This window comes from Myotis lucifugus, unplaced genomic scaffold (genome assembly GCF_000147115.1).
Source record: "Myotis lucifugus unplaced genomic scaffold, Myoluc2.0 scaffold_2, whole genome shotgun sequence".
NCBI classification, from domain to species: domain Eukaryota; kingdom Metazoa; phylum Chordata; class Mammalia; order Chiroptera; family Vespertilionidae; genus Myotis; species Myotis lucifugus.
This window is the reverse complement of record NW_005871050.1, coordinates 7,332,720-7,347,842: the sequence shown is the minus strand read 5'-3', so window position 1 is coordinate 7,347,842 and position 15,123 is coordinate 7,332,720. Positions and strand designations below refer to the sequence as shown.

The following is a 15,123-nucleotide window of genomic DNA, read 5'->3' as shown; positions in this document are numbered from 1 at the left end:
CTTAACATTATCTTATATGCTTTACTCAAAATTAAAATCAGTAAACAAAATGATGTTCTTAAATAAAATGCTATGCCTTCCAGGGGGAATAGTAGAAAAATTCTGAATGGGTTAAGAATAGACTTTTGGTTTATTAACTCAGTCTGCTTTTAGTACTATCATTTTTTTCAGCTATCCTAATTCTACCACTTCTTTATCCATGACTATACATTTTCACCGGCCTCCCTCCTTTCACTTCTTCAGTCCTTTTCCTTTGTAACAGGCTCAAACCAATCACTCCTGAAATTTATTAAAACAAAAGGAACATAATACTTATAGCATTTTTAATAAATGGATTTCAGTCACTCTGTTAAAATACTATTCATCTCATTTCCTTGCCTACATACATGCAACAAGATATAGCAAAAAAAGTCTTACAGGAGATTAAACAAACCAACAGTTAGCTTTTCTCTTTCACTACATATAATAGATAGTTAAGAATAAAGAAGTAATAAGTTAAACATTATTATATCCTCAGCAGGCATATATCTGGCTTTAGAAAATCATTAACTCATTCATTTCTGAAGATTAGAATTCTGCCAAGTCCTAGAAAAATTATAAACTTGTGGCTGTTGAGAGAATCTATGGCACATCTTGTTCCTGAGCTTCAGGAGGGCCACGATACCCCTAACATATCTTATATAAATTGAAGTTCTTAACATATTACAGGACCATTTTTACTGGGCCCCACACAGATAATGAGGACTGAAACTTTTAGTCATAGTACTATTTAAGAACAAAAATGACTAACACAGTCACGATCTACTAAATCACTAAATGACATAAGAAGCCAGTTCTATATGCCAACCCATGCTGTCACCATTCTTCAGTATTAAGGAGCCTGATCTTCATATATAATGTCTCTATGGGAAAATGTGTCATGGAGATGACAAATACCCACCTCACTTCACCACAGTGCTAATGAGGAGAGGGCATGTTCCACAGTTCTTTTAGAGGGAATAGAAGAGTAGAAGTTGATAAACAAGGCAGCAGTTGAATCTTTCATAAGCCACATGCCTAAACTTCGAAGATTCCCTAAATACCAATGAATAGGAACTAAGAAAATGGTTTATGCAGAAGGTTCCTTCTTTTTCCTAAGTTGGTAACAGAACTGGTCCAAATATGGTCACAGAGTTTACACTTTTAAGCTAAAAAGTAATTACATGGTTTTAACAAAGTCCTGTCTTCAGCAGTTGTATTGGAAGAAACATTTTCATCTTCTTCATCTAGCTGTAGACTACCAGAAGACAAGCGAATTCGGGCCATGGGTGACCTCGTTCCTTTACCATACAAAGAGTAATAGTCTGGTTTAAGAATCTCTGATTCAGAATCACTGGATTCATTAGCTACATACCTTTCTGATGCTCCCTGATCCATTAGAACTGTTGGAAACTCCTGCTCTGCAAACATATGAGTAAATAGGTCAGCTTTACGACTCAGAGCAGGACAAGGCCCTAAAGGTCTAAATTCTGACCCAAAAGGAAAACGGATAGTTTTCATGTCTGATTGGCTGTGGGAGCGTTTAGGGGGTTGCTCTTGAATATTATATGCAAATGCATCTTCTAAATCTGGGTCTTCTAGATCTACGTTGAAGTTACTCCTACCACTTGTCCTATCCATAGCTTCTTTGAGTTCTTGAAAGTCTTGCTGAAAGCTCTTCATTCTGATATTCCTTGGGCTTCTTTTGACTGGCTTCATTGCAGTGGGTTCTAGACAGCTGTCTAGACTTTCCCTTTCCTCTACCATAATTGGAGACCGTCTGGGCACCTGGGGTGGTTTGTCCATATAAAAAAAGACTTGGGGAGGCATAATATCAACCTGCTGACCAGTACAAGGAATATATGGCACATCTGTATATGTTAGCCTCTTTGCTGGACTCACTTTGCTTGTAAGGCCAGAAGATGTGCTCATGTGATTGTCAGCAAACTTACAGCTTGTTCGGAAGGAGCTTAGAGGACTTCTTTCCTCAAAATAGTCTGTAGAATCAGTGTCAGGATCATGGTTAGTGTTAAAGACAGGATCAGTGTAAAAAAAAGAGAAAGAGGAACTGCTTTGCGATTGATGTAACAATGTGGGATCTGCCTCTGGTTTGGAACGCTCCAGCTCTGCTGCAAATGTCACCTCCACTGCAGAGTTTCTCCTCCTACTGTCTAGCACAGGCTCAGATGCGTGCACTCCATTCACATTTCGGTAGTACCCACTGCCATATGCTAGTCTCAAATCTTCCACCTTGAGAGAAAGGACATGTTGGTAAAAGAAGGAAACAGTCATTTGGTTGGGTGGAATCAGGAATCTAAATTAGCCTTAAGTTTTGCAAAGGTGGTTGGTCACAAAGTTATTTCAAATCATCTTCTATTCCAGGGTTGATAAATATATTCAGAAAGGGTAATAACTTGTACCATATCCCAATTCATGTGCAAAAAACACACATGACACTATCCTTTCTCAGTTCCATCCCACTCTCGGGCTCCAAGTTCTCTATGTACTTCAGCCAGCATTGTACTTCAAACAGTATGGTTTAGTACCTATATTAATGAGCCAGGAATTCTGACTTCTGTCCTGGCTCATTGCTGTGTGACCTTAGGTAAGTCTTCTAACCTCCCTGTTCCAGCCTCCTGCCTATTTCTGTAAAATGCTGAGGAGGAGGCCTATGACTGGCATGAGAGGGTCATATATTATATGGTACCTTTCAACATTATACCTTTGTGATGCCTTTCAGATAAAAACTGCCTGTGATTTGAGTGAAGACATAAGAGTTTATGAGACCTATAATTAATTTTTTGTGAGAGTAAAAGACAACATGGTTCATACTATAACACTCAAATGAAGCCATCATCTCAATTTCAGGATAACAGCACTTTGTTCTTAAATTGAGTTACAAAATTATACAGCAAACGTACTTTAAAACTGTAACCCAACACCTTATAGCTTCCTCTGTGCCTAAGTTTTTATAGGTAATACAAAGTCATATATATTCATTTGACTACATTTTTCAACATGTTAGCATTGCATATGGCAATTTAAGCCAGATCCTTCCAGTCTATAAGATACACACCAGTGGTAGTGTACTAAATGCTCTTCTATTGGCTAGAAAGATGGAGCTGACAGACCTCCACAGGAGGCTAACCTACTCAAACACAGTAACTGGGAGATTCTGGCAGAATCAATTCTTGGAAGCTTTTGAAACAACACATTACACTTATCTTTAAAAAAGCATTTTCAGAACCTTACTTGTTTTGAGACATCAGAGAGGAGGTCTGGTGAGGACCTGCACTGTCGTTCATGGTACTGAGATGGGTAATGTTTCCTGAAATTGCCAAATGAAGAATGTATTGAAATGGTGTTTATGTGAATACAGGATACATATAAATCTCTAAATTCAAGTCAAATTCAATGAGAGAGAGAGAGAGAGAGAGAGACAGAACATTGTACCTTTCAAATGGCAAGCTCTTCAACCTCCCTTTCCCCCCATATTCCAAAAGTTGCCTTTGGGTTCTTCCACTATTACAAGAAAAAAGGTAAACATTTTATTAATGCTATTTGTAAGTGAATAGGCTACTAACACTCAAAAGCCTCATTAATTGTTGAAATATTAAGAGTCTGGATGACTAACATATGTCATGAATCTTTGACCAGCATATTAATGATAATACCCACTTAACTAACCAGCAGGCATAGACAACCTCAATTACTCAGATCCCAGAAAATTTTAAAAAGCCTCGGAACAGGGCTCTATAACAGTTGAAAATTCTGGCCTTGGAAACTAATATGCTTTCTTTTTATAGGCATTCTCTCTACTTCCAAATTTACAAATGATTTCTAATGAGGCTATTTTACTGGTTTCCTAACCCATGACAGAAGAAAAACAACTAATTAAACAGTAGAAGATGGTTGCTTCAGTCAGACATACACTAGCAAAAAAGCCAGCTGACTGCTGGAAGAAACACGAGTCAAAAAAGAAATCACAAGAATAATAAAACCTAACAATTCTGGGCCATTTATCACTGAGATATAGGGTCTGACATGTGTCCCCCACCCTGAGGCCATCACCTTACTACAGCTGCCTGCAGACGATAATAAGTGATATTTATAATTACTTAGGCATTTAAAAAGGCAAAATATGATCAGTATTATCTGTTTAAGAAAGTGGGGAATTATAGAATACATTTTGGAAAGATTCCATCAAAAACATGTATGTTTAAAAAAAATCTCAGCTCTTACTGGTGCAGGCCTCCACTATTTGAAAAAGCCCTTATGGGAAGCATTTGATTAGTATATTTTTCTCTTAGCAAAGAGTTTTAAAAGGCTTTTCCTAAGAATTCCTAGTTTGGTGTCTTCAAGTAGAGACAAGATCTTATTTAGACGTTGTTTCAATTTCTCCAAGGTATTACCTGTAATAAGGAGCTTCTACTGCAATATTGCTCAAACTTTTTAATCTCTTGGCCTCTTTCATGCTTACTCACACTATCTTTTGCCTAACCACCACTAAAAGAATGTTGTTGAGCTTTCTTTTCCATGACTTGCACGTAAGTTGCATATAAGCAAAGCAATAGGTTCGTTGAATATATTTTCTCAAACTGCATATGTCCCCTCATCCTTGCAGATTTCTGATCTAACCCCTTAAGTAAGATGTTTCTCTCCCCCTGCCTCCCATTTAGAAAATACTGACTTAATATGTCACACAGAGAATGAGTAGTAAAGAGTATCATTGTTTAAGTGATTGAAATAAATTCTTTATTGCTTCTAGAATTCAAACTTCTACTGCCTTCCATTTTATTGAAAATTTGTGTGTGTAGTTTGCCTATGTGTAATATTAAATTACCTATAGCGGAAACTGGAACCCTTGCTGCAGAGTAGGGTTTTGGGCTTTGATTTGGGCTCTTCAGAGAGTCTGAAGAAAGCATGGTATTCCACACAAGTCTTCCAGAAAGCCTTACAGACATCTCGGCTGGCCATGGTGAACTCCAAGGTGTCCTTGCACAACACCTGTATAAACCAAGTTCCATCAAGCAAAATAGCCTTCAAGATTATAAAGACCTTCAAATCCCAAAGCCTTCCAAACTATTGGTCCAGGTGCCCATGCAGCTTCTGGTTTTCCACTTGGCTCCCTATAAGCTTCACACCTATTGAAACCAAATTATTGGCAACCTTCCGAGGAACAGCCAGGGCCACTGCTCAAAAACAGAGCCTTCTCTAAGAACCAAATTTTACCTTGCACACCCCCCTCACCTCAAACATTTTTTTACCCCTTCTTTTCTGCCAGGAACATTTTTATGAAGTTGTAAATTAGGTTAAAATGAACATTAAAGAGTAACCTTTCAAGGTAACAAGAATTATAAATGACCAACAGGAAAGGGGAGTGGGGAGGAGATTTCCATATAGATGGCAGGCTTTATAGTATGATTACATGTATATGAATCTTTTTAATATACCACCAGAAGCACTTCTTCCTCTCTAGGATGCCTTGTTCTATGATGGTTTGTATTTTTCATTTAGCATGTTCTAATCTGCTCTGGGGGAGGCTTAGCCTTTCAGACATAAAAGTTTTTTTCCATTCCTTAAATACACTATATATCCCCATTTTCCTATACATGTGTGTAGCCATATTTTCAGCAGCCCCCCAACTTTGATGGTGCCTCCCATCTCATTCCTTTCCATGTTCCTATATAGAACCCTGGGATTCTCCATGAGCTTCAAACTGGATACAGTCTCCTGGTGATTCTATAAAAGGCTAAGATCCAGAGAATGAAGCCCAAACTACTGGATCTTCTGTAGGTCAAAAATTTTTTTGATGCATATTTGCTTTATAGTCATAAAAGAACATCCTTTCTAGCACCTTTGTCTTATCCTGTACAATGCAGCCTTGATCAATAGTTGTTTCTCTTGCTTAATATACACCTAACCCCGACATCCTGCTTTTGTAAACTGTAGGTGTTCAATTATTTGGCATGTAGTAGGTGATCGATTATTTTTGCTTAAGGAAAGAAGATGAAAATACTTTATAAAATGGAGCAGAAAACAAAACAAATATGTCCATAGTTCTAGATCCGATCACATCTATTTGACTTATCAGATCCCTGAAAAATGGTTTCTAAGGAAACTTGTCTTTCATCCCAACCACTGCATTTTCCTATTACTTTATTCGTTCTAAATTGCCAATAGGATTTCTTTGTATTTTGCCTTTAGTAAAAATATGACTAAGTAAAGCTCTGGTTTATTTATGTAGAGTCAAAAGGGGGAGCACATCACCCCTCAGGGCCAGCTAGCTTTCACCACTCACATTCAAACTATTTGCAGAAACAACCAAGAAATCCCAGGTGAACAGAAAGTGATAGAATTTATTAGAAAGCTACTTACCAAAATGTTGGCATGAAGTTTGATGAGAAAATGCTTTCTCTTAAAACTCAACTTGCGGATTTTAGCCCAATTAAAAGTATTAATCTTTGTATTTCCCTATAATTAAATACACAGAAGATTTCAGGGAGATGAATATCAGCACAAGTTGGTTTGTAAGACAATGCAAACCTGTTAGAAAATGTATGTCATGAATGAGACTACCCTTGATCTATTTCTTACACAGACTGATCCTGCTATACTTGATAGAAGCTATAGCCAATGAAGGCATTACAGGTGGGACACAAGCCCTTTTCACATGTTACTTAGCACCCCATACTTCTAGCACAAAGCACATCATGTTCACTTAAAATTACTTGCTTCATTATCTGTCTTCCATCTATTAGAATGCAAGTTCCACAAGGTCAGGATCATTACTATTTACCTCTGTAGCTCTAGTCCCTGGCACAGAGTGAATGCACAATAAATATACTGATAGAAGGATGAATAAATAGATTGCTTTCCGACTCCATAAATACACTCAAATCCATTTAATTGTATAGTTAAAACATGTGAATTTTTGTTGTATGAAAATTATATATTGATAAAGACAGGGTGTTTTTTGTTTTTGTTTTTTTAAGAAAGAATAATTCAATGAAGAACACACGGAAGGTACTCAATACTAAGTATTATTTGACTGGATTTGAGTAAGACAAAATAGACCAGCTATATTGTTCCCAGCTATCCACAGAAGTATTCACACTGAAAGACATCACAACTAACATTACGGCCATGCACACCTACCCTCCCCATCTGCTCCTATACAATAGAAAATACCAAAGATCAGGGGTTAGAGTGGAATGGGTAAAATTCCTTCCTGGGTGAACAGGTATGCCTGTAATCCATTAGTCTTTTGCCCATCAATGTGACCCTTGTATTCTAAAGTTTACAACCAAATAAATGAGAAGGCAAAGATTCTTTTAGCTGAATCTGTGCCTGACCTGCTTTGTGACTTAATTCGGTGTCTAATTTGGTCCTTAGGGTCAGTAGGTCTGTAGTTAGCCCTTCCTCTCTCAAATGTGATTCATTCCCAAACCCTCCTAGGTATCTGCTTTTCATTTCGAAGTTTAGGCAAGTGTTCTTGAAGCTTAACATAGATCTAAATTCATTGAATATTCACAGATGTGAGTAGACCTAATAGATTAAAAAATACGCTGAAAAAAAATAGCTTTTGTCCAAGTTCTGTGGAGTGAGGATTAATGACAAAGAGAGCCATGAATTTGTTTCTAGCCTAAAAAACAAAGTTCTGGGTAAAGATGAGCCAGTAAACAGCAACAATTGCTGACAGGACTGGGCACCAATTCCCTATTGGCTGACACTGGGTGCCTCCAATAAAACCAGTAACTGAATGAGAACACCACATTTTGGAACCTTTGAGTTGTTTTTGGTGAATTTGTCGCAGCCTAAGGTTTTAGGATGCCAATATGCATATTCTTTACTTAGAGTCTAAAAGTTCCAAAGACGCTCTTGACTTCCTCTCTCAACCATGCTGGCCTGATCTAATATGAGAGTTTCTCAGAATCAAAACAAGTATAGACTGCAAATGGAAGCAAACCACATTGAAGGGAGAAGCCTGACCCAAAACACTTCTAAGCATCACCTCTCTTTCTTACTGGTAGTAAGACTAAGGGGCTGGATTACCTTGGGAACAAACACTAAAATTTGAATCAAGATAACTCCCACAGCTAAAGGACTTCAAAGGAAACAGTTGTTACCCGTAACACCAGTATTCCCATGTGAGCAACAGCCAGGTGGATTTGCATCCCTTCACCATCACTGGCAGGGTGAGGCCTGATGCCATACATATCCAACTTCCTTGCTATGTCCAGTAGCAGAATGTCAGATTCAGCTGGGCTCCTGCCACTGCAAGGGGAAAGAATTTATGAGCCTAATAAATGTGGCAAGAATGACAACTTCACCCTGAGAGTTCCATGACGAGTTCAGTGTTTTCTTGGGCCTCAAGCTTCTCTGACTGAGGGGTTTGCTTTTAAATCTGTCCTCAGCTGCAGTGCTCCCTGCTGGTGAAAACAGGTGCCAAAAGTACTTACATGTGCTTCTGATGAAAGTGCACAATCTTGCTCTCTAAACAGTCTTGGTTCGGTAAGTACCGGGTTTGTGACAGATGTTTCCTATCTGTTTCTTCATGAAAGTCTCCCAATTCTGCTGCATAATAGAAAAGTGACATTTTTTTCCCCACATTACCATTGAGGAGTTAAGCAATGGAGCACTCAGAAGACTCCCTGACCTCCCACAAACAGCCCTTTCTTTGCAGCCAATGCAGGCCGAGGCCTCCCATCCCATGCTTTATGTCTATTTTTGGGGGGAGGCAGGGTGTCTAACTGATTCTTTTTTCAAATCAGAAGCAGTGGGTTGTTATGAAGTCCCTGTATAATAACTCACAGACACAAGGTAAGTCTTAAAGGCTACAGGATCACAGATGAATATTTTGTTATTTTCTTCTCCTACATTCTGTTTATGGTTTCTTTTACATCTGATCAATCCCTTTATGAGTTGAATTGTATCCCACCCCCCTCTCAAATTCATACGTTTGTTGGGGTCCAGCCCCAGCAGGTCCAGGGGTTCCCAAAGGTATGGACGGAGTCGGCGAAGAAGGAATGACACAGAGACAGCGTTCAGTTGATCAGCAGCCTAGCCAGGATCTCTAGCCAAGTTCTCCAGCCAAGTTCTGTCCAGGATCTCCAGCCAAGTTCTGTCTAGGTTCTCCAGCCAAGTTCTGTAGCCAGGTTCTGTCCAGGATCTTTTGCCATGTTCTCTCGCTAGGTTCTGTCTCTAGGTTCTGTGTTCTGTTGTCTTGTTACATATGTATTTATACCAGTTGATTTTAATCCTATCAATTTCTATTCCAAAGGTTAGGGCGTTTCTTATGTCCATTCCAGGGAGTAAAGATTGTGTGGCTTAAGCGTGATTGTTCTTAGTTAAAGTGATTAACTACCCACCTGGCACTTAGTTAAGGGGTTTTATTCCCTCCCTAACTTCAGGGAAAAATCCCTACCTGGGGAAACAACCTTTCTCGGAGAGGTGACCTTGGTTAAAACACATAGCGCCAAGAAGGGGAGCAAACATATTAAGAACAGTATGCCATATACGCCAGGTCCCTTGAAACATATGCTGTGCAGATGTTTCTTCCCTGCAGCGACTGTGTCAAGCAGCAAGGATGGACCGGCTCCCAGCATATGTTGATATGCCATTCCCCAGCACCTCAGAATGCAACTGTGTTTAGAGATAGGCTCTATAAAGGAGTGATTTAAGTTAGATGAGTCAGATGTGTGTCCACTAATCCAATCTGACTTGTGTCCTTATAAAAAGAGGAAATTTAGTCACACAGAGAGACACCAGGAATGCAGGTGCACAGAGGGAAGACCAAGTAAGGATGCATCACGAGGGTAACAACCTGCAAGTCACGGAGAGAGGCTTCAGAAGAAACCAAAACTTCAGTCTTGGAATTCCAGGCTCCAGGCTGTGAGAAACTAAATTTCTGTCATTTAACCAAACTAGTCTCTGGTATTTTGTTATGGCAGCCCAGCAAACTAATTCAGCCTCCTAACTATGATGTAAGTCAGTCACAGCAATCCGTTACTCTGGGAATCTAGTAAAACCTGAGCTATCTGTAATCCCAGGTAGATAAATCATACTGGGAATCATTCTAGCTTTTTCAACTCACTTGCAGTTTATCTCTAATCATAGTGCACTCTTTTCTAGATGTCTCCAGTTTATTGTTAGAAACTTATATTATAGCACTATGTCTACAAAGGCAATTGAGGCATATAGGACTATTTGCCCTGACAGTGAATGGCTTCAAACTATTTTGCTTTTGAATTCTTGTGTCTTCTTTATAATTTTTATGCCTTCTCCCTCTCTGTCAGATTGATATGAATCACTTCCTGGTCATTGGCTTCAGACCTAAAGAGTTAGGTCTCCACTTGGTTCTAAATTGTGACTTCTAGCCGAACCGGTTTGGCTCAGTGGATAGAGCATCGGCCTGCGGACTGAAGGGTCCCAGGTTCGATTCCGGTCAAAGGCATGTACCTTGGTTGCGGGCACATCCCCACTGGGGGGCGTGCAGGAGGCAGCTGATCGATCTCTCTCATCGATGTTTCTAGCTCTCTATCCCTCTCCCTTCTTCTCTGTAAAAAATCAATAAAATATATTTTTAAAAGATAAAAATAAATAAATAAATTGTGACTTCTAATCTGCCATAAAATGGGAACCCAAAACTAATCTTCCAATTAAAATTCACATTGTAACATTTAAAAATTGGAATACAGATATTCAAACCTGTTAGCAGTTTATGAATTGTAAGAATAAATAGACTTTCCATGGAACCCTGTGGTGCTCTCTTATTTGATAAAATACATGGACATGGGGGCACCCATATTGGGTGCTAGGAAGTTATTATTTTTTTTTGTCTTGGCTTTCTATTGTGTTTTAGACAGAAGGCATACTCATTTTTAGACAGGTGAGGTATATGTGTATGTGTATTTCAAAATCACATTACAATGAAAATCCCTAACAAGTTTTTCAAAAGACCAAATCAATGACTTTATTTATTTATTGGCAAAACTGATAAATGTACAAATCTCTTTAAAAATCAATCAGGCACATATTGTCTCACTGAGTAATTATATCAAATATTAAAAAAAGATATAAATACCAATTCTTCACAAACTCTTCCAGAAAATAAATGAACAAATACTTATTAACTCATTCTATGAGGCCAGTATTACTCTGATACCAAAACCAGACAAAGGCATCACAAGAAAAACAAAAAAACTACACATAGATCAATAACTCTCATGGAGACAGAGGCAAAAATCCTCAACAAAACTTTAGTAAAATGAATTCAGCAACATATAAAAAAAGATTATAAAAAGATTGCACATCTTTACCAAAGGGGATTTATCCCAAGATTGCAAGATCAGTTCAACATGTGAAGATTAATTAATGTAACATACTATGTTAAAAGGATAAAGGACAAAAATACATTATCATTTTAATAGATACAGTAAAAGCATTGGGCAAAACCCAACACCAATTCATGATAAAAAAAAAAAAAGTTCAACAAACAAGAAATAGAAGGGAGCTTCTTAAACCTGAAATAGGTTAACAATTAAAAATCTACAGCTAACATTATAATTACACTAAATGGTGTCAAAATGAATGCTCTCCTTTAAGACCAGGAACAAGACAAGGATGTCTACTCTTGAGACTTCTACCCAACATTGTACTGGTGGATCTAGTCAGTGCAATCAGGCAACAAGAAGAAATAGAAAATATTTGTACTGAAAATAAAGAAATAAAACTGTCTTTACTTATTGTCAACATGGTCCTATGTGTAGAAAATCCTAAAGAATCCACACAAGAATACCCTACTAGAACTAATGTATGAGTTCAGCAAGGTAGCAAAATAGAAGATCAATATACAAAACATCATTATATTTGCATATACTAGCAACCAACCAATTCAAAAAACGAAACTAGGAAAACAATGTCATTTACAATAACATATATAAAGAATAAAATACTTGGGAATAAATTTAACAAAATATGTATAAGACTTATATACTGAAAAGTACAAAACATTGCCAAGATAAATTTCTAAGAGATCTGTATAAATTGAAAGACATTTCTGGTTCATGGATTACAAGACTCGGCATTGTAAGAATTTTAATTCTTCCAAAATTGATGCACAAATTCAATGTAATCCCCACCAGCATTTTGTAGAAATTAGCAAATGATCTTAAAATTTACATGGAAATGCACAGGATGCAAAATAACAAAACAATTTTGTAAAAGAACAAAACTGGAGGATGTACACATCCCCATTTCAAAGCTTAATGCAAAGCTACAATAAATAAGATAGTATAGGAATGAATAAGAGAATAGGGCATATAAATAATACAGTATAGAACATATATATTAATGGAACATAGTTGAAAATCCAGAAATAAGCCCTTACATTTATTGACAATTGGTTTTTGACAAAGTTGTCAAGACAATTTAATGGAGAAATAATAATACTCTTTTCAACAAATAGGATGAATAGACATCCAAATGCAAAAAGAAAAAAAAATGAAGTTAGATTCCTATCTCTCAACATATACCATGTAAGCATACAAAAATAATTCAAAATAAATCATAGACCTAAATCTAAGAGGTAAACCTATAAAAGTTCTAGAAGAAAACTTAAGAGAAAATCTTTGTGACCTTAGGTTAGGCAAATGGTTCTTAGATATTACACCAAAAGCATGATCCATTAAAACATATTGAGAAAGTAGAATTCCATCAAAATTAAAAACTATTCCACTAAAAAATACAGCATCAAGAAAATGAAAAGTCAAGCCACAGATTTGGAGAAAATAGGAAATTACATATCTCATAAAGAATTTTAATCAGAATATATAAAAATCTTTTAAAATTCAATAAGAAGACAATCTATTTTAAAATGGGCAAAAGATTTGAATAGGCATTTTAACAAAGGAAACAGATATTGTTAATGAGCAGATGTAAAGATGCTCAACATCATTAGTCAATAAAAATGCTAATTATAATTACAATGAGTTACCTCTTCATATCCACTAGAATGGCAATAATAACAAAAAATAGACACCGCCAAGTACTGAAGAAGATGTGGAGAAATTGGAAACCACATACATTTCTGATTATAGTGTCATAATTTGAAGAACAGTTTGGCAGTGTCTTAAAATGTTAATCATAAATTACTATAAGATTAAACAATCAGTTGCACTCCCAGGAATCTACCCAAGGGAAATAAAAACATGTGTCCACATGAATGTTCAAAACATTATTCATATTAGTTAAACTACAAACAATCCAAATGTCCATGACCAGGTAAATAGATAAATAAAATGTGTTATATCCATAAAATGAAATACTACTCAGCAATAGAAAGAAATAAACTGCTATGATTCATGCTAGAACATACATGAATTTAAAAAATATTATGCTGAGTGAAAAAAGACAGATAAAAAAGACTGCATATTTTATCATTCCAATTACATGAAATGTCCAGAAAAGGCAAATATATTTAAACATAAAGTAAGTTAGTGGTTGCAGAGGTTGAACATGGGAACAACGAGTGAGTGAAAATTGGCATGAGAGATCTCTTTTGGCATGATGGAAATGTTCTAAAACTAGATTGTGCTAATGGTTGCACAACTCTGTAAATTCAGAGTTGTAGGACCCTATATTGACCCTATGGAAAACATAAGAACACGTGAGACTGCTTGTTTTTCTCTCAATGTAAGACTATGACAATCTAGGAAGAGATCTATGACATACAAATGAGTAAATGTCATCAGTAACAGAAGGTAACAAATGTTAGGAGCACCCTCACTGTTACCACGCGGGTCCAAGCTACCATTATCCCTCTCTTCTGCAATAGTCTCTTATCTGGTTTCCCCACTTCCACCATTCCTTCACAAATTTCTATTTTCTTTCCCTTTTTATTGAATAAATTTGACATGTAACATTGCATAAATTTAAGATGTACAGGCTATTACTTTGATATACTTATATATTGTAATATGATTGGTGGTGTAGCAATATTATCACATTACATAATTATAGTACAATTTATGGTCTCTATTAATTATACCGTGTGTTAGAATTCTATGGCTTATTTACTACTCATTACAAGTTTCTATTTTTACCATAGCAGCCAAGATGATCTTGTTAAAATCTAATTGACATCATTTCACTCCTCTGCTTTAATGCTTTGATGGCTTCCCATCTCAGAGTCATGTACTAGGTCTTAACATGCTTTTAAAGTACCCCATGATTATTCTCTCCCTCTCTCAGTTCCAGGCAGCCACAAAGTCTGCTTGATATTTCTTGAACATTCCAGCATGTTCCTTCCACCCGGTTTCTACATGGCTTCCTCTCTCACCTCCTTTAATTCTTTGTTCAACTGTCACCTTCATAGTGAATCCTATCCTGACCACTTTATTGAAAAAATCAGTACCCACCCCCAGATTTCCCCATCTCCTTTTCATACTTTATTTTCTCCTGCATTTTTATCACCTTTTAATATGCATAACATATTTCCTTATTTTGGTTATTGTCTGATTCTCTTCCACTGCCAAAATGTGAGTTCTAAAAGGCAAGAATTATTGTCTGCTTAGTTTACTGCTATGTTCCCAGTGCCTCTAACAATACCTGGCATGTAGTAGGTACTCAAGAAATTTTTGTTGAATAAATGACAAAGAAGAGTAACTAAAGGCATTCATTAAAAATGAGGCTTCATTTGAAATGTACAGATTGTGTTTGGGAGGGAGTGTCTGGCTAGAGCCAGAAGGTTGTGTAAGAGAGACTTAAGTGATGAGGTCAGAATATGGAGGTTCTTGAATGTGTAGAACATAAATATTGGATGAATTAATAAATTAGCAAATGACTGAGAAATCTGGTTGTGTTCTGCTTACTGCCTAAGCATCCAGTGAAATTGTCTGACATGGATGGATTGTAAAGAGCTGACTCCTTGAAACTTTAGCCTTTTTCTATGGAAACAGCATCTATTGACAAAAGCTGAAGTGTTCCATGCTATGCCTGAAATGGCCACTAGGGAATGCCCAAATCTATAATGCTGCACCATTAAGAATGACACTGGGCTCCCCCATTAGAGGCTGTCACTGAGCTTCAATCCCCTGATTGCTA

The 15,123-nt window shown here is 37.0% G+C and overlaps 1 protein-coding gene across 2 annotated transcripts in view; it reads right to left on the bottom strand.

Annotated features, from left to right (window-relative positions):
* Nucleotides 1-305: 305 nt before the first annotated feature.
* FRMD7 (FERM domain containing 7) overlaps nt 306-15,123 on the bottom strand; it is a 62,455-nt gene continuing 47,637 nt past the window's right edge. Inside the window, exons 6-12 of one of the 2 annotated variants that reach the window (XM_006082088.3) lie at nt 8,481-8,595; nt 8,148-8,295; nt 6,397-6,492; nt 4,862-5,025; nt 3,472-3,540; nt 3,271-3,346; nt 306-2,268 (exon numbers count right to left, since the gene is read on the bottom strand). In XM_006082088.3, coding sequence (XP_006082150.1) covers nt 1,183-2,268; nt 3,271-3,346; nt 3,472-3,540; nt 4,862-5,025; nt 6,397-6,492; nt 8,148-8,295; nt 8,481-8,595 — 1,754 coding nt within the window. In that variant the 3' untranslated portion in view covers nt 306-1,182. The remainder of the gene's footprint in view (nt 2,269-3,270; nt 3,347-3,471; nt 3,541-4,861; nt 5,026-6,396; nt 6,493-8,147; nt 8,296-8,480; nt 8,596-15,123) is intronic. The other variant, XM_006082089.3, reaches the window with a different exon arrangement.